Genomic DNA, 26,169 nt, shown 5'->3' with positions numbered 1-26,169 from the left:
CCCTGGACAAAGTGTATTGCCTGCATGAATGAATGCTATGTTACTGAAAAACAACTGACGCTCCTTAGCTTTATTTTTCCAACCGTCAACTCTGTGAATCCATGTTTACCACGTGACAGAGCTATGATTTCCATTCACAGATGAGAATGCTGCTCAGTACCGCCTATACACCCGCTACTGAATCGCTGTTTCCCCAGACTGTTGAACACCTTACCCTGCTGCCTGTGTCTTCAGGAATTTGCTCTGCATCTTTCAAATAGAACGACTGACTAAACTGACCAATAGATTTACACCAACCACCCGCTCACATGTTGGTGGAACACGCCCCTTCTCCCTCCCCCCTTTCCAGGATCTTCTCATTTTAATGTCAATCTTCTGGGGACACTGTCAACTTACAGAAATGGCTCCCTCGGAATTTCATGCTGTTCAGGAGATATTTTATTCTGATCTTTTAGTGACATTAAAAAAAAAATTCACAGCAAGTATTTTCCTGAAGCCTGGATGCTTACATTAAAACGAAGCATGAATCAATGAATTAAATTCCAACAGTGTTTTTACTTATCTAAATCTACAGTGTCCCGGAGACGCGAACGACTGAGTTGTGTCTCAGCCTCAATTGACTGGATGACTGGTAAGACAACTGTGAAATCGTCTGCTCCAGCGTGTCTTGCCCCGCCCCTAGGAACCCTCGGTGCTTCAGAGTAGGGTCTAAAGACTTAAGAGCACTGGGCAAGGATCAGAACACCGGAACAAGGCTCTGTGATTTTCAACGCGAAGGCCACAAACGGCGCTAGCTCACAACTATGTAAAACTGATCACATTCAGAAGTTGCAGGGCCAGAAAGTCCACGTCGTCCAGGCCAGTCTGCCCAAGCCCTGCGAAAGGGTGGGTGACACGTCGCGACGGATTCAGTCGCTGAAGAGGAAGAGCATCACCTGCAGTCCGAAGCGTGGGAAACGCTGCCGGAGGGGCTTGGACACCCGGGAGTGAGGCGCCCGCGCCAAGGAGCCCCGGGCGTCTCGGTGCTGAGTGCGAAGTACGCCAGGGTTCGGCGGAGCTCTGGGAGACAAGGCAGGGAGCAAAAGCACAGCCGTTTCCCGTGGGGACGGCTCGGCCGCGGAGACCGCTGCGGTACGGGAGTCGACCCGGCGAGAGAATCCCGTCCACGCCGAGGGAGCTGGGGGCGAGGCGGGGCGCTGACTGACGTCACCTCCCCTCTCCTCCCACCCCGGGTTCTCCACGAGGGAGGGAGTGGGGAACAGAGGCACTGAGCCGCCGCAGCTCCCGGTCGCAACTCCTCAACTCGGCTGCTCGCTGCCTGGACATGTCCTGACAAACTTGGCTTCTCCTGGGCCCGCTCTTTCCTAGCCCTGGTGTGTCCTCTTTCCACCTCCTTTGGGGGGGCTCAAGTTTCACCGTGGTGAGAAGCCTCTTGGAGATGCGACCACCAGGGTCCCGGCAACTCGCACTGATGGCGCTGTGCTTGGGGAGATGGTGAAGATCCGAGGGAGGCGAAGTTAGTACTTTAGAACCGGCTCTTAACACACAGCCTAGCGCGTGGGCATTACGGTGCGGCCGGGGACTTCACGGTGGACCCCCAAGAACTCAGCTGGACGGTGAGTTCTTTGTTTTAGTGCATGCCTTTTAGTATCTAAGTTCAAGCGTCGAGGAAATTTAGGGGAGGTGTTTGGCTCTAAGGAGTGCGGGGGAAGAGTGTGCATTCGAGGGGCTCTCTACGCAGGGAGCTGCGCACCCTTGACGGTGCACGGCTTGGGCGTGAGAGGTCTGTACACTTGGCCTTGAAGGAATTCACACAATCCATGCAGGGCACTGTTCTGAAGAACTTGAGAAGCGATGCCGTTTGTGCATGATTTTGAATGTAACTTATTATAGAAATGGTGCCTTGGGGACGGCGATCCGGGGACCGCGTGATCTGCAGTGGCGCAGCGCCCTCTAGTCCGGGCAGCGGGCAAGGCGCGCTCCTGGCCGGCTTCCTCGCGAACTTGGCCCTGCAGGGTGCTCCAGCAAAGAGGCACCACGTCTGTGCCCCCGCCGTGGCTTTCCCTGCCACTACCGGGCCCGCAATACGATTTCCAAAATCTACCTCGGGCTTACTGCAGGCAGACACCGCCGCCAGGGGAAAGCTTTTTTTTTTGTTTGTTTGTTTCGGGAACCCACCTTCTCCCTCCGTTCCCTGAATTTTCCTGAGCCCTTGTGGACGGAGTTAGTTGAGCGGCCGACGGTTTATAAAGGACAGATATATGAAAAGCGAACCACATTTGTCTCTTTCCACGTAAAGGTAATTCGATCGCAGCCAAAAAGGCATCTCCATTTCGTTCTGTTGGGACTTTGTAAGGGACAGTAAAATCGCGGCGAAACCACAGTCTGAAATTTCCACCTCTGCTTCCACCAAGTGCCACTTTCTTCAGGCCGTTGGATTTCTCACTTGGCCTGGAAAAATCAGCATTCCTCAACGGATCTTTAGTGGTAGCGCTATTAGTTTCTAACGAGTGGTAATTTTCTCCAGGAATTTTTTTTTTGTACTATTTAAAAAAAAATCCTGTAGTTTTTTTCACTGCTGTTTTTAGACACCCCCCCTTCCCGCCCCCGGAGCGTTTACTGCCTCCCCCCAAATCCCCAAACCAACGGCCGGCATTCTGCGGTGGCTATGTTTTTGGGAAGGGTGCACACCCGCTGATGTTGAATACCAGGCCACCCAGTTTCGCCGCACTGACCAAACTGACCTGTAACTCCAGGAGCACTTGGCGCAGCCGAGGCTGTGGCTGCGCCAGTCTTTGGTTGCTGCTGTTACACGCTGGGTGTGTGGTGGATTTGTGTCTATATTCGGGAGTGAGCAGCAAAAAAGAGCGCCACATACGAACGCACGCGTTCCGCGCCCGTGCTTTTTTTTTTTCCTCTTCCCAGCCACACTCGGACACCATTCTAGTTCCACTCACCTTCTTGAAGATGACTTGAGGGACGGCATTAACTTTAAAGCAGGGGGATTCACTTTCCCCATGAAGCCCCTCTCGTCTGCCTCACCGGTTTCTCCCATCCCCGCCCTCTCCCTACCGGTCCCCGGGGGGAGGCCGGGTCTCTCTCTACCGCGTTAAGACGTTCGAGCCTCCCCAACTTGGCGAGGTCGAGCCCGCCCCTGCCGGGGGGCGGCCAGCGGGGCCGCGCCGGGGACCGGCTGCCGAGCCTGTCGGGGATGTTCCCGGAGTGGGCGGCACGACGCCCCGGGCTTCGCTTTTTTCCTCGGGGTTTCGCAGTTTTGCGGCCCCTCGGGTCGCTCTGACTGGGCGAGCGGAGGTGGGGCATGAGCTGCCTTTTGTGACCCCCTCAGACTCGGGGAGCGCAGACTTGGGGCTCCCTGCCGGGGGGCCGGCGACCGCCTCAGCACAAAGAGGGGGAGAAGCAGTTTTGTTTCTCAGGGAGTGAAGTGTCGATTTAAGGAGGAAGTAGCTTCAGATCTAACTGCATTCCTTCAGGGACCTTTCGGGAGATTTTTTTTTCCCCCAGCAAGTAACTGGGGACTCACAACCAAGGCATTGAAATGCAGATGGGGGAATTCCCTAGAGATTCTGGAAAAATCTCAAGCGATACTGGAAAAGCGTTTCCCAGGAGGCCTTACCTGACTTTTTTTTTTTTTTTTTTTTGAGCTGCGCTAGTGTTTTCCCTCTGCTAGCAGAGAACATTCCATATGAATTCTTCGCCTCAGCGGCTGCTGTGTGCTGGCGCTAAGGATCCTCAGCATAGATCAAGCCCCAGACCATTCCTCAGAGTGTCCCCTGAGCGTCTGCTCGTCTCCACCCCTCACGGAGCTGGCCGTGGTGGGGGATAAGGGAATCCGGCGACCCCCGGGCAGGCAGGCGGGCAGCCGGCTGCCCGCGACCCCCGCGGCCGGGAGGAGTGGGCTCGAGTTTCCGCGCGGCAGAAACGAGCGCCGGCGCTTGCAGGCGTGGCCGCAGGCGGAGGGATACCCCGGGCGCGCGGCGCGTGAGGCGCCGGGGCCGTGCAGAGCCGAGCCGGCGGCCAGCGGGGCGCGCGGGCGGCTGCGAGCGGGGCGACCGGGGCGCGCGGGCGGCGAGGCCGGCGGGCGGCAGCATGCGGACGTGCGGGCCCCGTGAGACCCCCGGCACTGCCGTCCTGCGCTCCGCGGCGCGCTGAGGAGATCGAGGGTGCGCCCCGAGAGAGCCGCCGCTGCGGGACAAGTTTGTTGTAAGTTTTGAGAGCCATGAAGTTTGGAGTTGAGGGCGAGCTGGCGAGGCGAGGGGCGCAGCGCCGCGGCTGGCCGGAGCTGTTTGCGCCCTGGGAGGTTTGCAACTTGCTGCTTTGGGCGGGTGGAGGGGGATTTGCAGGCTTGTGGGCCCGTGGGTGCTTTCCCACCTAATTGCCTGAAGCAGGACTGTGTTCTTCTCGCTGTTCCCGAAAAACGAAGGAAAGCAAGAGCCACGTTGGGAGGTGGTATGGAGTCGAATCCTTCTCAGTTGGAGAGTTCGGTGCTGGCTTGGGGAGGGTAAGGGGGCGGGGTGGTGGTGGTCGTCGTCGTTGGCGACGTGAATTGAATGGTAGTTGCCGAGCCCTGGGCTGCGGCTGCTGCGGTCCCTGCCGCGCTGGGTCGGGTCCTGGAGCCATTGCTGGGAATCTCAGCGGCTCCCGAAGCTCAGATCTCCCGGACGGGAGAGAACTTCCTCTAAGACCCGGAGCTCGGAAACATCCCAACGCGCCACTCCTCCTCTCGGTAAAACTCCCGTCTGCTAACGACTTAACTGATCTTGGCACCGGCTTCGTTTTTTTCCGCTGAAATATTCACAGGGCAGGTGAGATGAAAGGCAGGCCAGTGCCTGGGAGTGGGATCTTTGGAATGGAGTCGCCGAGTTCGTGCCCCGGAGCAGTGCCCCTCTGAGGTTTTAGTGCCACTGGTTGACTGCGGATTGCAGAGGTGCGGTAGATAGATGGGTTTTGTGGCCAAACGTTTGCGAAAAGTGCGGTGTATCGGAAATTTCTAGCGTTTCTGAAAGAGAAACGCGTATCAGGTCTTTAAAGAAAAAAAAGCCAGATTCTGTTTTTTTGTGTTCAGCCTTTTATTATGGAAAGGCTGTGTGTTGTCTCTTAAGATTTTTCTGTTCTCACTGATGTGATTTGCAGGGCAGAAGAAACAAGGACGCAATTGTATACATTAGGAAAGTAAACTCATAAATATTTTCTATGCAGTGAATTTTTTTTACATGTATCTGAACTGTAGTTTCATTAAGTGGCCTTTGTTAAGCAACTCCCTAGTTCTTGGTGAAGGCTTTTTTTTGTTTTGTTTTTTTAAATTGGGTTTGTACAGTGCCTATTGAAATTGGGAGAAGATTTAAAAGTCAAATGACCTTCAGCTATTTATCTTTTTCAAAAGCAGGTGCATAATTCTTCCTATAGCCAATAGTTTGAGATGATAAATATATATGCTGAACTAGATGGTTCATCCAACTCAAGAATTCAGGTTTTGTTACCAAGCAAATCCAGTAGTTACCCAAACTCTGGAAAAATGTTGTTTCTGTTAATATTAGTTAGTTCTGCTAATTGACTTTGGCTTTTTGTCTTAGAAAGATGCCTGCGAGTCCACGTCACTACTATCCCTCCTATGTGTTTAAGCTTGAAGATGTAAAAATAAATCATTATGTAATTTTGAAAGCAGTAATTCAAATAATTTAGCTTATATGGAACATGGCGTTTAACAAGCTCAGTCTCAGGTACAATATGAGTAAGCTTTGCATTTGTGTACCTGTTACTTGAAAAATAAAAATTGCGAAGGAACCAAATTCTTTGTCACTATCAAGGGCAGTGAGGTTGGCTGGAGACTGCACGAGGTCCTGTTGACCCCCTGTGTATTCATTGGCATTGGTTCATTGGTCATGAGCAGTGTCTCTGTTGGGTTCTCATCATGTTAGTACACCTTTCAGATGTCAAAAACAGTGTACAGACCAGCACTGCTTTCATTCACCTGATCCCTGGCCTTTGTAGTATGTGTCTTAAGACTTAGCTCTTGAATGACCTCTGAATTACTCATTTCTTGAATGTTAGAGGTAGAAATGATCAAAGAGATTGTCTGAGTTCTATCAAGTCAGCTGCCTCCTAATTTCCACCCTACTTTGGCTGGTTTTGCACAGAATCAATAAACCGAATCAAATTAGTACAGTAATTTGTTGTATTAAATGATGTCTCTGTGGCCGCATTTGTGGCCTGAAGGACCCGATTTAATAGCAGGGAGCCATAAGGTTTGGTGTGCTGTTGAATCTTTATGAGTGGAATTCACAAATTGCGAAGATGATGAAGCCAAGCTCTAACCCCTTGGCCTCACTTAATTATTTAATTTGCAAGTGTCAGGTATCATTAGATATTGGAGACAAGCTTTTGAGGTGAGTGATATACATCATCTGAGATGAAAAGGTTTTCTGGGAGCTTGAAGAACGTGTGTATTTCACATGTCTGATTTTTTTAAACCATCTTTTTCATGCCAGATCCAGATTTAAATATATTGCCTAAATTTTTCCTTAATTTCCAACGGTCTTACTGTGTAGATAGTGGTATGTCTGTGATTAAATGGCTTCTATGAAACGTTTAGGAAAACCATTGCTTAGCATTTTTGTCCCTCATGGAGTATTAAAACATGAAGCTTCATGATAAGGTCTCCCGTGCAGGCAGTTAATATGATATTGTCCATCATCCATTCAGCATTTGAGTGGTTGTGACCCCTGTTTAGGTGGCTGGAAATTGGAGTCCTCAGGGCAGCCATGTGTGGGGTTGTTGCTGGCCTGGTGCTGATGCCTGGATTTTCTGTGCATTTAAGAAGGGTGGTTGTGTTATTTTGCTTTGTTGTCCTTCTCTGTCTCCCCTCAACTACTTAATGCTACCCTGCACCCTCCATTTATTTAATCCTTCATCTTTATCTCAGTATTCACTGACCTACAGCTGAATATCCTCTGTTCCTAGAAATATCTTGGAATTTTTTTGCCCTCAAAGAGCTTACATTCCTATGAGGGGAAAAAAGGCAAGTAGACCATTACTGGCAGTGAGGTCCTTTGACGTCAGGGTTGTTTGTCCTACCACCTCAGGGAGCAGGGGACCTGGACAAGTGGATTTAGGATAGGGTGAATTCTGAGTGAAGAGGACTGGTGAGTAGGGGTGTTACGGGTGGATGATACAGTTCCTGGAAAAGTGATGTATATGACACAGACTGTAGCATTCGCAGTGTAGCTTGTTATGGTATAATGGAGAGAAATTGGATCAGAAACCCAAGCATAATGTCTACTAAGCGAAGAGTTGGCTTATTAGCAGTGCTTCTTTAGTCCTGCCTCCTCTTGATTCATAACTCTTTTTTGGTCTAGTTACAGCATTGAAATCTGTTATGAATTTAAATTGGTTTCTAAAGACAGGACAGCTTCAATGGAGCAAGAGTTAAGGACAGAAGCAGAGAAGGAAATGTTGAAGAGTCAGATGAATACAACTAAGCTGTATGTGGGAGCTGGAATATGGGAAAGAAGAAATACTGTATATTTGCATTATGTTTCAGAAGGGAGGAAGTAGATATGTTAGACTAATTTAGGGCTCCCATCACAGGATGGTCATTGGCTCAAGACAGCTTGATTGCTCTACTTGTTACAAACTTGTGAGAAGTATACCTTTTTTGCGTTTTAAGTAAGAAATAACTTGAAATAAATTAGGAAAGTAGAGATCATCTACTTAGGATGTAAAGATCAGGAAAGTAAAGATTAATTGTCTTTACTACATAATTACAAAGAGTATACTTAATAAGACAAATAAGGGGAGTTTCTAATATTTTCAAATGAGGGAATAGAATGGGTCCCAGAAAAGAGAAATACCAAAATGCTGTTAAAATACAATAGCCAAGTGGCCATTGTGGTGGTGTTACAGGCTATTTCTCCATCTGTTGGCACTGGCATCTCATATGGATGCCAGCTCAATTCTTGGGTGCTCCAAATCCTATCCAGATTGCTGGGAAAGCAGTGTAGAATGGCCCAAGGCCTTGGGCGTCAGTACCCTTGTGGGAGATGTGGAAGAAGCTCCTGGCTTCGAACTTTGGACCAGCCTAGCACCAACAGTTGCCGCCATTTGGAGAGAGAACCCATGGATAGATGATCTCTGTTTCTCCCTCTCTATAACTGTCTTTCAAGTAAAAAGTAGTTCCTATAAAATGTAATAGTCAAAGAAATTCACACATGAACTACATGATAGCAGAAGAAATGGAAAGGGAACAATTTTGAGAAACTGTGGAAGAAAATAAGTCCAGATAACTTTAGAAATGGAAGTTTGACAGGTAGAAATTAAAGATCACAGACAGCATGAAATTTGAGAAAGAATGCATAGATGTGTGTAGGGATGGTAGGAGACTGAAGATTTCACTCTAGCTTTCAAGGAAGTATAGTTCTCAGGATTAAGTAACTTCCTTGAATTCGTATGCTTGATTAGTGATAAACCTGGGCTGGGCCGGTAGTCTCCCAGCCCTTTCCCTTTGTCTTAGGTTACATACTGGGGTGATTTGGGAAGTAATTAAACCCTTCAGTACAGCTGTTGTAGTGGAGAATGGGTGAAGACTATTGTAGGAGTGTTTCAGGGTCTACAGGAGAATAGTATTGCAATAGAGATTAGGGCAGAGTGAGTGGATAAAGTCCTCAAGTACAAATGCATAGGAAGAGTTGAAAGACAAACATTTGTTAATGCCAGACTTGATGGTGCAAGATTGGTTAGAGTATTGAGGACAACCAGGAGCATTTACTGTCATTTGTTTTTCGCGTGTTGTGGGTCGCCTCTCTGTTTCAGACAGTGTCTGACAATGCAAGGGGAGGGGAGTGGTACTTAAAAACATTGTATGATCTCATATTTGTTTGTGATAGCAGAACATGATGCTCTTCTTGGCAGGATGGAGGTGAAGGCTCTACCTGGAGTAGGTGAGGCCAGAAATGTTTTCAAAGGAGCTGTAGGGAAGTCAAAGTGGTACTGAGAGACTCCTTTCGCTCACGTGCTCTCTCTCTCTCCCTCTCTCCCTCTCTCTCCCTGTCTGTCTCTCTAAGATTTTTGCCAGTATTAGAAAGAGAAAAGGAAATGACAGTTTCAATGTTTATTTTGAGGTAGGAAAGAGCTTATTTGTGTGTGTGGACTCAGCAGAAAGTGGCAGTAGAGAAAGGTTGCTGAAGTTGTTTGAGAATATTTTAGGGGATAAAAGCTGCAGGAAAGGCGAAATTTTATGGTGTGAAGGCTGTCTTTATTTATAGTAAGCATGGAGGTATAAGATTAGGAAAGAGTAGGTGAGGAAGGAAGAAGGTGGATTCCTGTCTGATGATCTCTTTTCTTACTATCCGTGGACATTCACTTTCCTGATCCGTTATTTAGTGGAGTGCCTATTGTGCACTTCAAATATACAGGGAGCACAATTTGACCTGTAATAAAACCTTACTAATTTGGGAGTGGAAGAAGTGGATAGTGTTAATTACTGGCCACCCAGCCAAGACATATTTAAATTATTGCTGGTTGCAGAGAAAGATATGTAAGATAAAATGCTCTCAAGTCATAAGAAGCCAACAGTTTGTTCATTAAGCCTTCATGGGCAGAGTTTGTTCTGGAAGGTAGTTGAGGATGCAGAACTTAGACTGGAGTAGCCCAGCACAGTCCATTTCAGCCAGAAATGTACATGTGGCCCTTGCTGACCTGTCATTGTTTTGCATAAAAGAAGCAGTCCTCTTCGTAACCCAGATCTAGTGTCCCTTTCCTGAAATCTTTGGGACCAGAAGCTTTTCAAATTTTGGATTATTTTTTCTGATTTTGAAATATTTGTATATATGTCATTAAAATCTTGGAGTTGTGACCCAATTCTAAACCAAATTAGTTTCGTATCTACCATATATAAATATAGTCTGAAGAAAATTTTATGTTATATTTTCAGTAATTTTGTGCATGAAATAAATTCTGTGGTTGTAGGATTTTTCACTATAAGCATCATGTTACCACTCAAACCACTCGAAGATTTTACGACATACCAGTTTGTACATTTTCAGATAAGAGATCTTCGATAGACTTGTACTAATGGGCAAGATATGTAAGTTCATGTAGTAAATAAATTTGGTTTTATAGAGAGGTTACTTAGAAATTAGGATAGAGGCAGAGGCAGGTGTCATGGCACAGCCCATTAAGCCTCTGCTGGAACAACTGCATTCCCATGATGAAGTTCCCATTCCAATCCCAACTCCTCGGCTTCCAGCTTAGTGGTGACCCACTTACTTGAATTTCTGCCCCCTGTATGGGAGAGCCAGATACAGTTCCAGGATCCTGACTTTGACCTGACCCAGTCCTGTTGCAGCCATTTGGGCAATGAACCCGTGGATGGAAGATCTTAATTTCTGTCTCACTGTTGCTCCGCCTTTTAAATAGACAAAAATAAATAACTTTTAAAAACAATTAGAGCATTTCAGTGTCTTAAGAATAAGAAAGTTTTTAATATTGTATTTTGCATCAATGAAATCACACAGAAGTCCAAATTTTAAGTTCTGAAAAAGATTTATAGTTCTCTGCTGATAGTATCAGTTGTGTGAGGAGTATTCCCAACATTAACTTGAATTCCATAATTCACTTGAAGGCAGTATTTAAATGAATCCTGCTAGAGTCATCATACTTGCAGTTCCAGTGAAAGCTGACAACACATAAATGTAGTTACCAGAAGTAGTTACATGATCTATCCCAAATGTAAGGCTGCCCTTCAGTTTCTTCAGTGCCCTTCAATGGCTTTACCCTGCATTGAAAATCCTATTAGGATGAGTTGGTTTTTTTTTTTTTTAATACTATGCATTGAAGAAAATGGACAGAATTTACTGATTAGTTTTTCAACATAGAATGAAAGATTTTTAAAGTGCTGGCTTGGTATTTTAATTTATGAGAAAAATGAAAGATTTTGTTTTTCTGTTTGTTTATCTGTTTGTTATCTGGAAGTTATGAATTAATTATAGCTGTAAAAAACATGCTTAGATACTGTGGTTATTAAATGGTTTTTAAAAGTCATTAAGCATTTAGTACACTTTTAAAAAGAAATTTGCATTTCTTATCTATTCATTTATTTATTTGGAATTGAGTGACAGAGAAGACGACAGAAAGAGATCCTATGTACTTCCCAAATGGCTGCAATGGCTAGGACTAGACCGTGCAGGCCAGAGCTAGTCCAGGCTTAAGCCAGGAGTCAGGACCAACATGTGGATGCCAGGAATTCAGCCTTCATTTGGTGCTGCGTTCTAGGCACATTACCAGGAAGGTCAATTACAAGTGGGGTGGGGATCCCAAGTAGCGGGTTAATGTGCTGTGCCATGATGCTTACCCCACCAGATTCTTCATGAATTTTTATCATTTCTATCACATGGAATGCAAGGTTTAATGGTTCCTTTTTATGTAGAGTGGTAAAACAATTACCTGTGACCTGAAGAGTGAAAATGCAGTGTTTAACTGAATTCATGCAATGAGTGATGTTTTGTCCCATCATGTCTTCTCTTTCAATCACTAGGGCATTTCTGAAACTGAAGCTTTATATTGAACTGTTTGGCTCTGTGCAGTTTAGTTTTCAGCACGGAGGCTGTGTTTTGTGAAGAATGTGCAGTCACAGTATTTGTGGCATTTTACATGAAGCTCTGCTAAATGAAGAAATATGAGGGTATCTGATTTTTACTCGAGAAATACTTTTCCCTTGTATTTATGGATTTTCAGAAATCTATACTAAAAATATTTAAGCTTTGGACTTGGGGCTTGAAAAGAACTTAGCTAAGTAAACACTCCTTGTTTTCACTTTGGAAATATGTATTTTAGAAATCCCAGATTATTGTGCATTGAAAGTAGTGTGATCAGCTTCTAAAGATCAAAATATAGCCCTTGGCTAAAGTGATGTTGGGAGTTTCCTTTTCATAAGCAAGAACTCTGGATAATAGCAGTTTTTAGATGAAATGTTGTTAGTAGCTTTTCTCTTTCCCTGAACTGTAGTGTTGTTTTTGGATAGAGTCAAAGCCTTAAGAAGATCATGATATTTTTCTAGTAAAACCTGAGTTCACAGTTCCTAGGTACACTATAATAGGGTTCATACTGTTTCCTACAAAGTGGACTATTTCTAATCAAAAGAATGTGTTGGAGAGTTCTAATTATAGTATTTTGCTATTAGCCAAGTTTACAGAGTAAACACTGAATTTGAAAAGATTTCAACTATGAATGTCATCCAGGAAGTTTATTCCAGCTGCGCCATGTCCCATGAGGACTTGGTGGGTGGATTGTGGAAGGTGGTTGGCGTGATTGGGAGTCTAGTGTGAGGGATGTGTGGTGGTGGCAGGAGCTGTGACCAGGTAGCCCTGGATAGAGAAAGCCACTGAGATCTTTTATGTTGGGCATTTTCTTTACGGCTGGACAGATGGCAGTCTGGTGGCCTTTTCTTCATCTGCTGGTTTGAGTCTTCCTAGTTGTCTCAGGAGCACAGAAAGCGTTGCTGTGTGTTAACCACACATGTGCTTCCTGATTTGGTCACAGAGCTCAGTGGCAACACTGTCTCCTCTCCTACTGCTCAGCCCCTGGAGAGTGACAGGGATCTGACCTTGGCTTCTTTTTCCTCTCTGAGGTCTCTTCTTCTGTGATCTCAGTTGCATGGTCCTAAATATTATCATCCATTGTCTTTCAATTTATATCTGCATATTGGGCCTCTCCCACCTGTCTTTCACTGGATACCCTGTTTGTGTTTCCAGTTGATGTTGTGTAAAACTGAACTCCTGTTCTAAGTCCCTGCAACCTCATACTCCCACAGAGTTCCCCTTTCAGTACCTGGCTGCTGAATTCTCGCTGCTGGGCAACCCTCCCCTTCATGAACTCGCTCCTGTATTATTGCAGGTTTGTCTCCCTCCAGCTTTTACCCTTGCTGCCCTGCCTTTGGCTTCTGCATACAGCTACCGGAATGACTTTGTCCCACGCTTAATTTCAGACCCTCGAGTACTTTCTTATTGTATTTCTGTTAAAAATCTGAAATCCTAAACATCGCCTTTTATTCATTAGTCCATTTCAGTCTTTACCAAATAGTTGAGTAAGTAGAGGGATCGTGTGGCATGTCTGTGTAGCCCAATTGTAGGCTTGCATGTAGTGATTGCCTTCTGGAGACTCCTGTACTGAGCGGAAGGGAACAGGTAACTTGACGGTGGAGAAACCTGACAGACACTGCTACTACAGTCAGGGGAGCAAGTCAGTGTCTAAGTGACTCATGTTGATTATATCCCTAGCTAGGATGGGGTAGAAATTGACTCTACCCCTCTTTCCTTCCCAAGACACAGCACTGTAATCCTGAGAAAGGAGACAGGTTCCAGTTGAGGCTTGTTTTGTAGGAGGGAGACTTTACAGAATACCTTGTTAATACTTCTCAGCATGGGTAAGCTTACTAAAACTAGGAGAAATCTCTGGAATTTACAATCTAGAGGAGTCTTAAGGAGTTGATTATATATCTATATAGGTTTATTAGTTTTGACAAATATATGATGATACCAGTGGGTTAACAATGGGGGAGACATCTTTGCAACTTTCTGCAAATCTAAAACTAATCTAAGATTAGTGATTTGGTTTAAAAAGGACACCCCTTCTTCATTGCTTCCTGATTGTCCTTGCCTTTTGCTGTCCTGATGACTCTCTTCTTTACTGTTCTTCCCCTTTCCAGCCATGGTGGTCTCTTTCCTGCTTCTCCAGCCCACTGCTTCTCCACCAGGGGTGATTTTTAGCTCTAGGAGACATTTGGCAATGACTGGAGACACTTTTAGTTGGCACAACTGGGGATGCAAAGAGGATGTTACATGGCTTGGGTGGGTGGAAACCAGGAATAATGGTACATATCCTCCAGTGCTCCAAAGAATCTTGAAAGAATCTACTTTGAAGATTGATGGTGCGACGATTGAAAAACCTTGGTTTTGGGGATTTGGGGTTCTATATCTGTCCAGATTCCTGACCACAGCCTCCTGTCCTGCTTCATTTTTCTCCTTCAGCATTTCATCCTCTGAACTCCTGTTCTCAACCCCTGCAACCTCATCCTTCCACAGGCTTCCTTTCCTTTTCAGTACCTAGCAGCTGCTGCCTTCTCATGACCTCCCCCTGTGTTGTTGCAGGTTTCTCTTCCTCTGGCTTTTGCTCTTGCTACCCTACATTTGGCTTTTCCATGTGGATACCAGGCTGATCTTTCCCACACTGACACACTGTCAGTGTGTGTGCATCTCACCAGGATTCATTGACAATTTAGTTCACTTTTGAATCTCCAACTTTTAGAACTATGCTGTACATGGTAGGTGCTCTTCAAGTGTTCGTTGAAGAAATTAAGTAATTGATGAAAGAAGTGAGTGAATGACGAATGTAACATCTGCTTAGGCCAAAAATTTAGATAGCAAAGTACAAATGTAAAAATTTTTCAGCCTGCCTGTTACATATTCGTGTCCTCTGGAAAGAAACCCTTATTAATGGTTTTGTCTGTTCAGATTTTCCTATCCATGGTTAACCAGATCCAAGTATTGTAACATGTGCACCCTACTTGCACTGCTTGCAGTAAAATTTTGATATAATAACTTATTGTGAATTGGACAATAGTAATAATGTTCCTGAGAATGTGATCTGTTGCCCAAAACAAAAAGCAATGCTTGTTTAAAATCGTCTTTACAAACTTCTTTTAAGGATGGACTTGCACATATTTTGTTTGTAAATGATTTATAATTGGAAACTTTGTCTTCTATAGTCTTTAACTGTATTATCTAGCATTGCTCAGTGATAGCAGGTTCTTCATGCCTGTTGGCTGAATAGAATTCAAATTTTTCCTTGTTAGCATTTTCAGATCATTTTAAAATATTCAAATTTTCTTGACTATTAGAACTGTTGACCAGATTGAGGCATTTATAGATGTAGTTTTGGGAGAAAATTTAATTTTAAATGTAAATTGTTTTCCAGTAGGCCTCATATATGTCCAATTTCCTGATTTTTATCTGCCGAGGAGGAAGCAATGATAGCTAAAGAACAAGTTAGGGGCCCAAATTGAATGTGATTCAATATCAATTAAGCTTCTAATTGCTTTAAGCATATCAGGTTTTTTCTTCTCTTTCCCCCCTACCCCCACTAATGAAATGACTAATGGAGCAAAGTTGGCAGTAGCTGAGTTAAGATATTGTAAATTAATGTTGCCATTCTAATTTCAACCTGGCTGTTAAACCAGCCCTCCAGTCTGCTGTTTCCTTCACCTTTGGTGGCTTTCACATTCAGTGCATATTAATCTGAGAGTTACTTGTGCAAGGGTATGGTGCTGTCCTCTGCTGACACAGGCTGGGGGTTTGTAAAGCTGTGGTTGATTTAAACGATGAAGTGGTTGGCCTCAGAACAATTTGGCTGAAAGTAATTGTCCTCCTGTTCTTCCGGCCAGGCCTCGGCCCAGTGGACTTTGTCTAACATCCCACACGTTAAAGGAATATTGCTCTCAATTTCTTTGCTTCCTAAGCCTCCCTCTGACCTTCCTGTAGCATCTGCCTCTTTTCTATAGTGGTTTGATGCTTTGTGTGTGCTAACTTAATGGTTTAACTTTTGTGTGTGTCTCTCTCTTCTGATGGGAATGGGTGACAAATACTGGGTGATAAGTCGTCCTGTGTCCTAAAGACAGATGGTTGTTGATAGCAGAGGTAGAAAACACTGATATAATTGGTATACTTTGCCGCCTGACTGAGGACTTCTAGTTTTTCTATTGTAAAATGGTATGTTTTGAGAGAAGGGGTTCATATTGATGTTTAAGTAGTTATCTCACTGTCAGACTTAATGATAGGCTTATTTTAATTCTTTCAGATAGTTATATCAAGTTGCTAACAAGACAGCAAACTGCATACAAAAAGTAAGCGTAATCATTCTTATAAAGAAATAATAAAAATTGTGGGATACATTTTGAAGTGAGATTCCAAGTTTTCATTGCAGGGGGGGGTCACATAAAAATGACTGAGTTTATTTTCCCAAGTTTTGTGGGAGAGTTGCGAGTTACATGTTCTGAGATGCTTTGTTCTTAGATCCTTTGGAAGCTCACCACACAGTAGTAGTATTAACTGTAAGCTTTTGAGCATTTCATTGTAAACAAGATCCTAATCTATAGCTCTTTAACAGTTGCCATGTTTACTTTGAAAATTTGTGTAAGAAAAATACAATTTACAGTGTCAGGCTTTGATATTCATATATGGAAAATAGGAACTTGAATCATTAACAAAAAAGGATTGTGTTAAATTTAGTAATTCTGGATAAGTTACAAAGCACTGATACTTAGTATTGGAAACCAGAGGGGGAAAAAACCCTAACCATTGCATCTATTTACATTCGATCTAGATGGAAAAGGCATTATGAAAATACAAAGTTTGAAGCAGTTTATTCTTTTTTTCTTTTCCCCAGGGTAATAATTCTTATTTTTCTCTTCTGTTTTAGACTCCTGAGAGTTGAACAATGGGGAGGCATTTGGCCTCGCTTCTGCTTCTGCTCCTCCTTCTCCAACATTTTGGAGACAGTGATGGAAGCCAAAGATTTGAAGAGACTCCTCTACAGTTTACACATTTCCAGTACAATGTCACTGTGCATGAGAACTCTGCGGCTAAAACCTATGTTGGGCATCCTGTAAAGATGGGTATTTACATGACAAATCCTTTGTGGGAACTACGGTACAAAATTGTTTCAGGAGACAATGAAAACCTATTCAAAGCTGAAGAGTACATTCTTGGAGACTTTTGCTTTCTAAGAATAAGGACCAAAGGAGGAAATACAGCTATTCTTAATAGAGAAGTGAAAGACCATTATAATTTGATTGTCAAAGCTGTTGAAAAAAATACCAATGCTGAAACACGGACAAAAGTTAGGGTACAAGTGCTGGATACAAATGACTTGAGACCGTTATTCTCACCCACGTCCTACAGTGTTTCTTTACCTGAAAACACAGCTATAAGGACCAGTATTGCAAGAGTCAGTGCCACTGATGCAGACATAGGAACTAATGGAGAATTTTACTATAGTTTTAAAGATCGAACTGACATGTTTGCTATTCACCCAACCAGCGGGGCTATAGTTTTAACTGGTAGACTTGATTATGTAGAGACCAAGCTCTATGAGATGGAAATACTTGCTGTGGACCGAGGAATGAAATTGTATGGTAGTAGTGGTATCAGCAGCATGGCCAAACTAACAGTTCACGTAGAACAGGCTAATGAATGTGCTCCTGTGATAACAGCAGTGACATTATCACCATCAGAACTGGACAGTGACCCTACATATGCAATTGTAAGAGTGGATGACTGTGATCAGGGTGCCAATGGGGAGATAGCTTCTTTAAGTATTGTGGCAGGTGACCTTCTCCAGCAGTTTAAAACAGTGAGATCCTATCCTGGGAGTAGAGAATATAAAGTCAAAGCTGCAGGTGGTGTTGACTGGGACAGTCATCCCTATGGCTACAATCTGACATTGCAGGCTAAAGATAAAGGAACTCCTCCCCAGTTCTCTTCTGTAAAGGTAATTCATGTGACTTCTCCACAGTTCAGAGCTGGGCCAGTCAAGTTTGAAAAGGATGTTTACAGAGCAGAGATAAGTGAATTTGCTCCACCCAACACACCTGTGGTCCTGGTAAAAGCAATCCCTAGTTATTCACATTTGAGATATGTTTTTAAAAGTACACCTGGAAAAACTAAATTCAGTTTAAATCACAATACTGGTCTGATATCCATTTTGGATCCAATTAGAAGACAGCAGGGTTCCCATTTTGAACTTGAGATAACGACAAGTGACAGAAAAGCCTCCACCAAAGTTTTGGTTAAAGTCTTAGGTGCAAATAGCAACCCCCCTGAATTTACCCAGACAGCCTACAAAGCATCCTTTGATGAGAATGCACCTGTTGGTACCACAGTCATGAGTGTCAGTGCTGTAGACCCTGATGAAGGTGAGAATGGGTACGTGACTTACAGCATTGCCAATTTAAATCATGTGCCTTTTGTGATTGACCATTTCACTGGTGCTGTGAGTACTTCTGAAAACTTGGACTATGAACTGATGCCCCGAGTTTATACCCTACGGATTCGCGCATCAGACTGGGGCTTGCCATACCGCCGAGAAGTTGAAGTCCTTGCTACAATTACTCTGAATAATCTAAATGACAACACACCCTTGTTTGAGAAAATAAATTGTGAAGGAACAATTCCCAGGGATCTAGGTGTGGGAGATCAGATCACGACTGTTTCTGCTATTGATGCTGATGAACTCCAGTTGGTACGATACCAGATTGAAGCTGGAAATGAACTAAATTTGTTTAGTTTAAACCCCAACTCGGGAGTTTTATCATTAAAGCAGTCACTAATGGATGGCTTAGGTGCAAAGGTATCTTTCCACAGTCTGAGAATTACAGCTACAGATGGAGAAAATGTTGCCACACCATTATATATCAACCTAACTGTGACCGCCGGTCGTAAGCTAGTAAACTTGCAGTGTGAAGAGACTGGTGTTGCCAAAATGCTGGCAGAAAAACTCCTGCAGGCAAATAAATTACACAACCAAGGGGAAGCGGAGGATGTTTTCTTTGACTCTCACTCTGTCAATGCTCACGCACCGCAGTTTAGAAGTGCCCTTCCAGCTGCTGTAAAGGTAAAGGAAAATCAGCCCGTGAGTTCCAGCATAATTTCCATGAATGCCACTGACCTTGACTCCGGATTCAATGGGAAACTGGTCTATGCTATTTCTGGAGGAAATGAAGATAGCTGCTTCATTATTGACATGGAAACAGGAATGCTGAAAATTTTATCTCCACTTGACCATGAAACAACAGACAAATATACCCTGAATATCACCGTGTATGACCTTGGTATACCACAAAAGGCTGCTTGGCATCTTCTAGATGTCATAGTTCTGGATGCCAATGATAATCCACCTGAATTTTTACAGGAGAGCTATTTTGTTGAAATAAGTGAAGACAAAGAGGTTGACAGTGAAATCATTCAGGTTGAAGCCACCGATAAAGATCTAGGACCTAATGGACACGTGACATACTCTATTCTTACAGACACGGACAAGTTTTCAATTGACAGCGCAACTGGTGTTGTTAAAGTTGTGCACCCTTTGGATCGTGAAGTACAACATGTGCACTACTTGAAGATTGAGGCACGGGATCAAGCTAGAGAAGAACCCCAGCTGTTTTCTACTGTGCTTCTGAAAGTGTCGCTAGAAGATGTTAATGACAACCCACCCAAGTTTATTCCACCTAATTATCGTGTGAAAGTTCGAGAGGATCTTCCAGAAGGAACCATAATCATGTGGTTAGAAGCCTATGATCCTGATCTAGGTCAGTCCAGCCAGGTGAGATACACTCTTTTGGACCATGGAGAAGGACACTTTGATGTGGATAAGCTCAGTGGAGCAGTTAGAATTGTACAGCAGCTGGACTTTGAAAAGAGGCAAGTCTACAACCTCACCGTGAGGGCCAAAGACAAAGGAAAACCAGTTTCTCTGTCTTCCACCTGCTTTGTTGAAGTTGAGGTAATTGATGTGAATGAGAACTTGCACCGACCAGTGTTTCCTAGTTTTGTGGAAAAAGGTGTAGTGAAAGAAGATGTCCCTCTTGGCTCATCAGTGATGACTGTGTCAGCTCATGATGAAGACACAGGAAGAGATGGGGAGATCCGCTACTCCATTAGAGATGGCTCTGGTGTTGGTGTTTTCAAGATAGATGAAGAAACAGGTATGCTTTTTATTTCTCTGGTTAATGCTGCTCCTTCCCTTTTTTGGGGGTATGTGTGTATATGTTTTGTTTTGTTTTGTTTTACAAACCCATCCTGTGTAGTTCATTGAGGTACAGTGTAGAAACACGCATGCCTATTTTTTGTCCTGTGGCTATATGAAAATGTGTTTGTGGTTTGGAAGCCATGAAGATGATACCAGAGGAGTAGAAGTGGTGAAGAAGGCATATAAAATATATAAAATAACAGGGGAAAACTGAAATAATTCCCACGGGTGCTAACCTCTGGGTTTGTACTTTATATTAGAAGCACCGCTGTGGTTGGATAAGTCCTGACATTCTTCAAGCTGGATGATTGGCAAACTCATGCTTTGAACAGTCACGACGATCACCTGGCATGCCATCCAGGGGTTATTGCACACCTGCAAAATTAGGCAATGCACACAGAGAAGATTATTTTCTCAGACTTCTGTAATATGATCTGTTTAACTTTGCTGCTCCTTCAGGTTTTGAGAGGCAGATGCAGGGTAGAGGAATGTGCAAACTCAGAAACTCTGACTTGGAATTCTGGCTCTTTGAGTTGTTAATTCATGATCTTGGATGAAAACAATACTTCTTAAAACTAGCTTTCTTTATAAATGGAGACACTCAAAATTACACTAAGATATATGCGACTATAAAGTGAGCTAACAGGAAAGCTCCTGGCATTTGTTGTATTATTAACACCTTTTGGAAATAGTAGTACTACTTTGTTATGATCTTTCAGCTAGAATAAAGTTGTAAAACCAGGCACTCCCAGACCACCAATCATGCTAGAATATGTGTTGTTTCTTGCTTTCTGTGTATATCTTATGCTAGCTGAACAGATAATCTTGTTATATATCACTTTGCTTGATGGGTTGTGAGCGTTCCAGGACAGGCTTTTAGCTCATGCATCATTTCTTTTCAGCACCTAGTGAAAAGTGGATGGCACATCAAACATTACCGCTTCACAATAAATGTTAAAAGAAAAAGATGGATTAATTAATATGAGTTTGTCTTGGCCTCTGATATTGGCAGTGGTAATATTTGTAGACGGAAACTGGACAGTCTGAACACTAATTGGCTCAGTATGTTTATCAGTCTCACTGATTTTCCTTTATAAGGCTTATCAATTCCAAAAGAGACCTTTAGAATTAAAGGAGCTCTTGATGTATTTGGTAGTAACACACACCAAAGTTTTAGGTTAACACCCACCTGAGTGTCAAAATCTACAACCAGTGGGTGCATAGCACATGAAAAATAAGTCATTTGGAAGGGTATTTTAAAAATTGAGTTTTTATTAACTTAAGGTATTTCTTTTTGATTATATTATCACTAACAAATAAAATATATTAAATCTGCAACTTATATTGCATACCTTAAATACCCATAATTAGCTTAGTTCATGAGAAAGTAACAAATTTAGTTTCCTCTTATTTGAGTAAAATGTCTTTTGCTTTTTTGTTTCAGTTGTTAGTGTCCAACATAACTAAGAATTTTCAGGGATAGTGTCAACACTGGAAAAAAAAAGTTAATGACTGAAGCTAAAACTATGCTATTTTTATAAATTTTCTAGGAATAATTTTTCCTGCTGCTTTTTTCTACTCTGTTCCAAAGTAGGTTTTAAAGGCTTATAAAAAGCTGTTACAAGTTAGACGTGAGACAGAAAATAGAACCAAAATGTTAATTTACATTCCCTTCATGACAATTACTTGAACACTCCTTCGGGTTTTTTTCTTTCATGTCAAAATAATATATTTTTATGGTTGCTTTTTAAAGATTCGTTTAGAAGCTAGTATTTCTTTCTGTCTATAAATGTAAGGAATTGGGTTATTCTTATAAGGGAAAGGAAAAAAAAAAGGAAATAACCAACCAAAGAAGGCAATGTCCAAAAATAGATCTAGGGTGGTTTTCAGAGCTAAAGGGAGTACCAGACTATTCCAATAGCAATTTAGGGCAGAGAGGAGGAAGTGTTAGGATTAAGGGAAATGCGATTGGTAAGTATATAAGAAACTGTTATGAATTTGTAAAAAATAGTGATATTAAATGGTGGAGGAGAAGCTGAAAATATATGGATCTGTGGTCCATGTTTTACAGAGGAAAACACATAATATATGGCAGGTTTATGTTTATATGCTTTTTGAAATCGAATAACACTGATATACAGGGGCTGCTGTGCAGTATCAGATGTCTTTTTGGCAATGAAAGTCAGTTGAGAATCCTGGCAGAACAATGGCATTCGTTGTGCAGATGTCCATTAGGAAAAATCAGTCTGTTTTGTGCTGTAGAAATGCTAAAATTGGCAATATTTATCATTTTTTTGAAGTTTAATTTTTTGGAGCTATGTGGAGAGAGATCTGCAAGATGAAGAGAAGTAGGGACAGTTCAGGAATGCCCAGTGCTGTCCCACGAAAGACGTCTCTAACTGAGTTGGAGTTGGCCTGGCTCGGGTCTGGTTTGCAGTTTCCTGGAGCTTCACTCCTTGCCCTTTGGCCTAGCTTGTTGCTCTCCCCAACAGTGTCACATTCAGGGTGGATTAGCTGAGATGGGCCTGTGCAGGACTGCTCTTCTCTTGTCTTTGGGTTTAAGCTGTTAGTGTTGATTGAGTAATATAACAAGATTTTTGTCAAATATGTACATCATTTACAGAACATATACCATAAGCTGGATTTAATTCTTGCTACCTGAAAAAAAAAATCTGCCTTTTCCTTAATTCTGCTTAAATTTGAAACATTTTCATAGAATTAATTTTTTAAGAGAAAAATTGAATTATCTAAAATACAATGGCGTAGTCTAATTAGCTCTGTGTTTTAAATGTGTTTTTGCTAATTGTGTAGAAGGGTAAGATGCAGTTTTCAAGTTTTCACATGGGGTGATAGTCATTTGTCTAATTTGATAATCTCTCACTGTTACCACATGCTTTTTTCTGGAGAGACCTTTAGGTTTGAGTGAATTGTACTGACACATCTATTCACATGACTATCCACTTGAGCTTTGGAAGGGTGGAGTGTTCTGTGAAAGATTTTTTGGTAAATTGGTCTTGTTAGGGAGCCAAACTGCTGAGCACTAATTAAGATTCTCCCCACTTAATTCTTATGTAGAAATCAAGAGTTAGGATTATAGACTTAACAGAATTGTTTAGTGGAATATCTTTGAAGCATTTTTAGCTTCATGTTTGAATTTTGATTTGCCATGTGTTATAATTGCCCACTTTCAAAACTTTTTTTTAAGATTTATTTATTTTTCATTGCAAAGTCAGATATACAGAGAGGAGGAGAGACAGAGAGAAAGATCTTCCATCTGATGATTCAAACCCCAAGTGAGCCACAACAGCCGGTGCTGCACCGATCCAAAGCCAGGATCCAGGAACTTCTTCCGGGTCTCCCATGCGGATGCAGGGTCCCAAGGCTTTGGGCCGTCCTGGACTGCTTTCCCAGGCCACAAGCAGGGAGCTGGATGGGAAGTGGAGCTTCTGGGATTAGAACCGGCGCCCATATGGGATGCTGGGCGTTTAAGGCGAGGACTTTAGCCTCTAGGCCACACCGCCGGGCCCAGTTGCCTACTTTCATATCATTTTTGCTTCATGTATAGTTGGTAGCTGCATATCCCTCTTGTAGACTTGCAGAGTAAATTCACCTTTTTTTTTTAAAAGATTTATTTATTTTTATTACAAAGTCAGATATACAGAGATGACGAGAGACAGAGAGGAAGATCTTCCATCCGATGATTCACTCCCCAAGTGAGCTACAACAGCTGGTGCTGCGCCAATCCAAAGCCAGGAACCAGGAACCTCTTCCAAGTCTCCCACACGGGTGCAGGGTCCCAAGGCATTGGGCCGTCCTGGACTGCTTTCTCAGGCCACAAGCAGGGAGCTGGATGGGAGGCAGAGCTTCTGGGATTAGAACTGGCGCCCATATGGGATCCTGGTGCGTTCAGGGCGAGGACTTTAGCTGCTAGGCCATGCCACCAGGCCCCTAAATTCATATTATTAAGAAAAGATTTATTTATTTCAAAGACAGTCACACCTACACACACAGAGAGATTGAGAGAGAGAGATCTTCATCTGTTGGTTCATTCACAAATGGCCACAAAGTCTGTGGCTTGGCTAGGCTGAAGCCAAGAATCTAAGAACTACATTTTGTTTCCCATGTGGCTGGCAGGAACAAGTCAGCATCTGTTGCTGCCCAGGTGCATCAGCAGGGCTCCAGATCAGAAGCGGAGTAGCCAGTCTTGTGTGTGTGTGTGTTCATACACATATGAAAGACAGATTACAGAGAGAGAAGAAAGAGCTCTCTATCCACTATTCAGTCTCCAAATGACAGCCAGAGCTGGTCTAAAGCCAGGAGCTTCTTCTGGGTATCCCATGTGGGTACAGGGGCCCAAGGACTTGAGCCATCCTCTGCTGCTTTTCCAAGTTATTAGGGAACTGGATTAGAAGTAGAGTAGCAGGGACTTCAACCAGTACCCATATGTGATTCTGGTACAACAGACAAAGGCTTAGCTTGCTATGCCACAGTGCCAGGCTGCCGTTACCGGTCTTGAACCAGCACTTTGGTATGGAATGCTGGCTTTCCAGAGGTCAATTTGACTTCCTCTGCCACAGTGCCTGCCCCTGTGTGTGTGTGTGTGTGTGTGTGTTTCTTTTTTTAAGCCCTCCTCTGCTGCCATCCCTGCCCCAAGTGTGTGAGTGTGTGTGTGTGTGTGTGTGTGTGTGTGTGTGTGTGTATGTGTGTATGTTTTAAAGATTTGTTTTCATTGGAAAAGCAGATTTACAGAGAGGGAAAGATCTTCCATCCACTGGTTCACTTCCCAAGTGGCCGCTACAGCTACAGCCTAGCCAAGAGTCAGGAGTCTTCTCTGGAACTCCCATAGGGATGCAGGGTCCCAAGTACTTGAACTATGCTCCACTGCTTTTCCCTGGCCATAAACAAGGAGCTGGGAAGTGGAGTAGCCAGGACATGAACTGGCATCCGTATGGAATGCTGGCACTTGCAGGTAGAGGATTAGCCTGTTGATGCTGAGCCATGTCCTGGCCCCATATCTGTGTTTTAAATATGATTTGTTGTTGTTGTTGTTTGTTTTAAGAGAGAGGAGAAGAGAAAGATGTGCAAGTCTGGACCAACTCAAAGCCAGGAGCCAGGTATTCCAGCCAGGTCTCCTGTGTGGGTGGGTAGGGATTCAGGACCTCCCATCCCAGCCACGTTACCAGGAAGCTGATTTAGAAGCACAGAGTTGGTGGCACTTGAACCAGCACTGTGATTTGGGATGCAGGAGTCACAAATGGCTTAACTAACTTTTCCACAGCACTCACCCCAGTTTAGTATTCTTTACTGTTGAGTACCCATCAGGGTAATTATTACCTGAGGACCAAAAAAAAGTTGTAACTCTTTGTTAATTTTTAAACTCAAGGTAATGTCTAGACAAATGCTTGTCCAAAATATTGTCAATACAAATTTGTGTTGAAGCAGTATTTACTTGGGATCTTTCTTCAATGTGAGTGTTGTAATGGTCTGCTTCCCCGTTTGTGTGTAGCTGTTTGTATAATGCATCCCAGTAAGAATGTTTCCCTTTTCCAGCTGTGCTTCTTTTGGAAGACTGTTTTTCATTAAGATAGAAGCAATTCTGGACTTGTTAATTCTGTGTTACTCTTAGAATCCCAATCATGGTTTTGGGATTGGCATGTCTATTTCCTTAGAAAGATTGGTGTTGAGTTAATACGGAAGGACAGCTGTAGCAGCTAGATAAATCACTATGCATGAAATATGGAGGACAACATGAGGACCGCATTTTTCTTAAGAGAAAATGGCTACATGTTCATTAATAGGAAGAGTTCCAGCACCCCTCCTGCAACTTGGCTTTCATTAGGTGGGCACAGGATGAGTGTGTTGATATAATGGAAACATGAACAAATTACTGTCCAGGGTCACCTTATCATGACCTCAGAGAAAGGGAAAATGTTCCAGGAGACTGTCTTGGCAGAACAAAACTAGTTCAACATTTTCTAAAAGAAAAAATGCTTTTTAAAAAAAATGTAGGATATTTTGCTTATAACCTGAGACCTATGTGTTTTCCCACAGCCTGTTGTCTCCTGATAGGAAAAGCAATGTGGAGGATTACTAACTGGCTCAAGATTTATGACTAAAGAGTTTGTTGGAGTGGCAAGAAACTGGTTGTTAAAAGTGAGGCAGGCTGTGGTAGGACCAATTACCTCCATTGGAGCTGGGTCAGAATTCCTGGCAACAGGAACTTAAATAGATACTGGTGGGAGGCCAGGGTTAGGGAGTTAAGAAATTTGCTGGTGAAAGGGCTTTTGTGCCTCTGTCTCCTCCCTGAAGTGGCAGCAGCTGCTGTCCTCTCCATTCTTTTTGTTCTCCCAGGAAAGT

General features: G+C 43.3%; 1 protein-coding gene across 1 annotated transcript in view; it reads left to right on the top strand.

Moving 5' to 3' along the window:
* Positions 1 to 4,158: 4,158 nt before the first annotated feature.
* FAT1 (FAT atypical cadherin 1) overlaps positions 4,159 to 26,169 on the top strand; it is a 116,142-nt gene continuing 94,131 nt past the window's right edge. The window contains exons 1-2 of the mRNA XM_040966234.1: positions 4,159 to 4,221; positions 16,486 to 19,768. Coding sequence (XP_040822168.1) covers positions 16,504 to 19,768 — 3,265 coding nt within the window. The 5' untranslated portion in view covers positions 4,159 to 4,221; positions 16,486 to 16,503. The remainder of the gene's footprint in view (positions 4,222 to 16,485; positions 19,769 to 26,169) is intronic.

Source organism: Ochotona curzoniae, unplaced genomic scaffold (genome assembly GCF_017591425.1).
Source record: "Ochotona curzoniae isolate NIBS_2020 unplaced genomic scaffold, NIBS_Ocur_1.0 scaffold_4505, whole genome shotgun sequence".
Classification (NCBI taxonomy): Eukaryota; Metazoa; Chordata; class Mammalia; order Lagomorpha; family Ochotonidae; genus Ochotona; species Ochotona curzoniae.
This window is presented reverse-complemented; position numbering and strand designations above follow the sequence as displayed.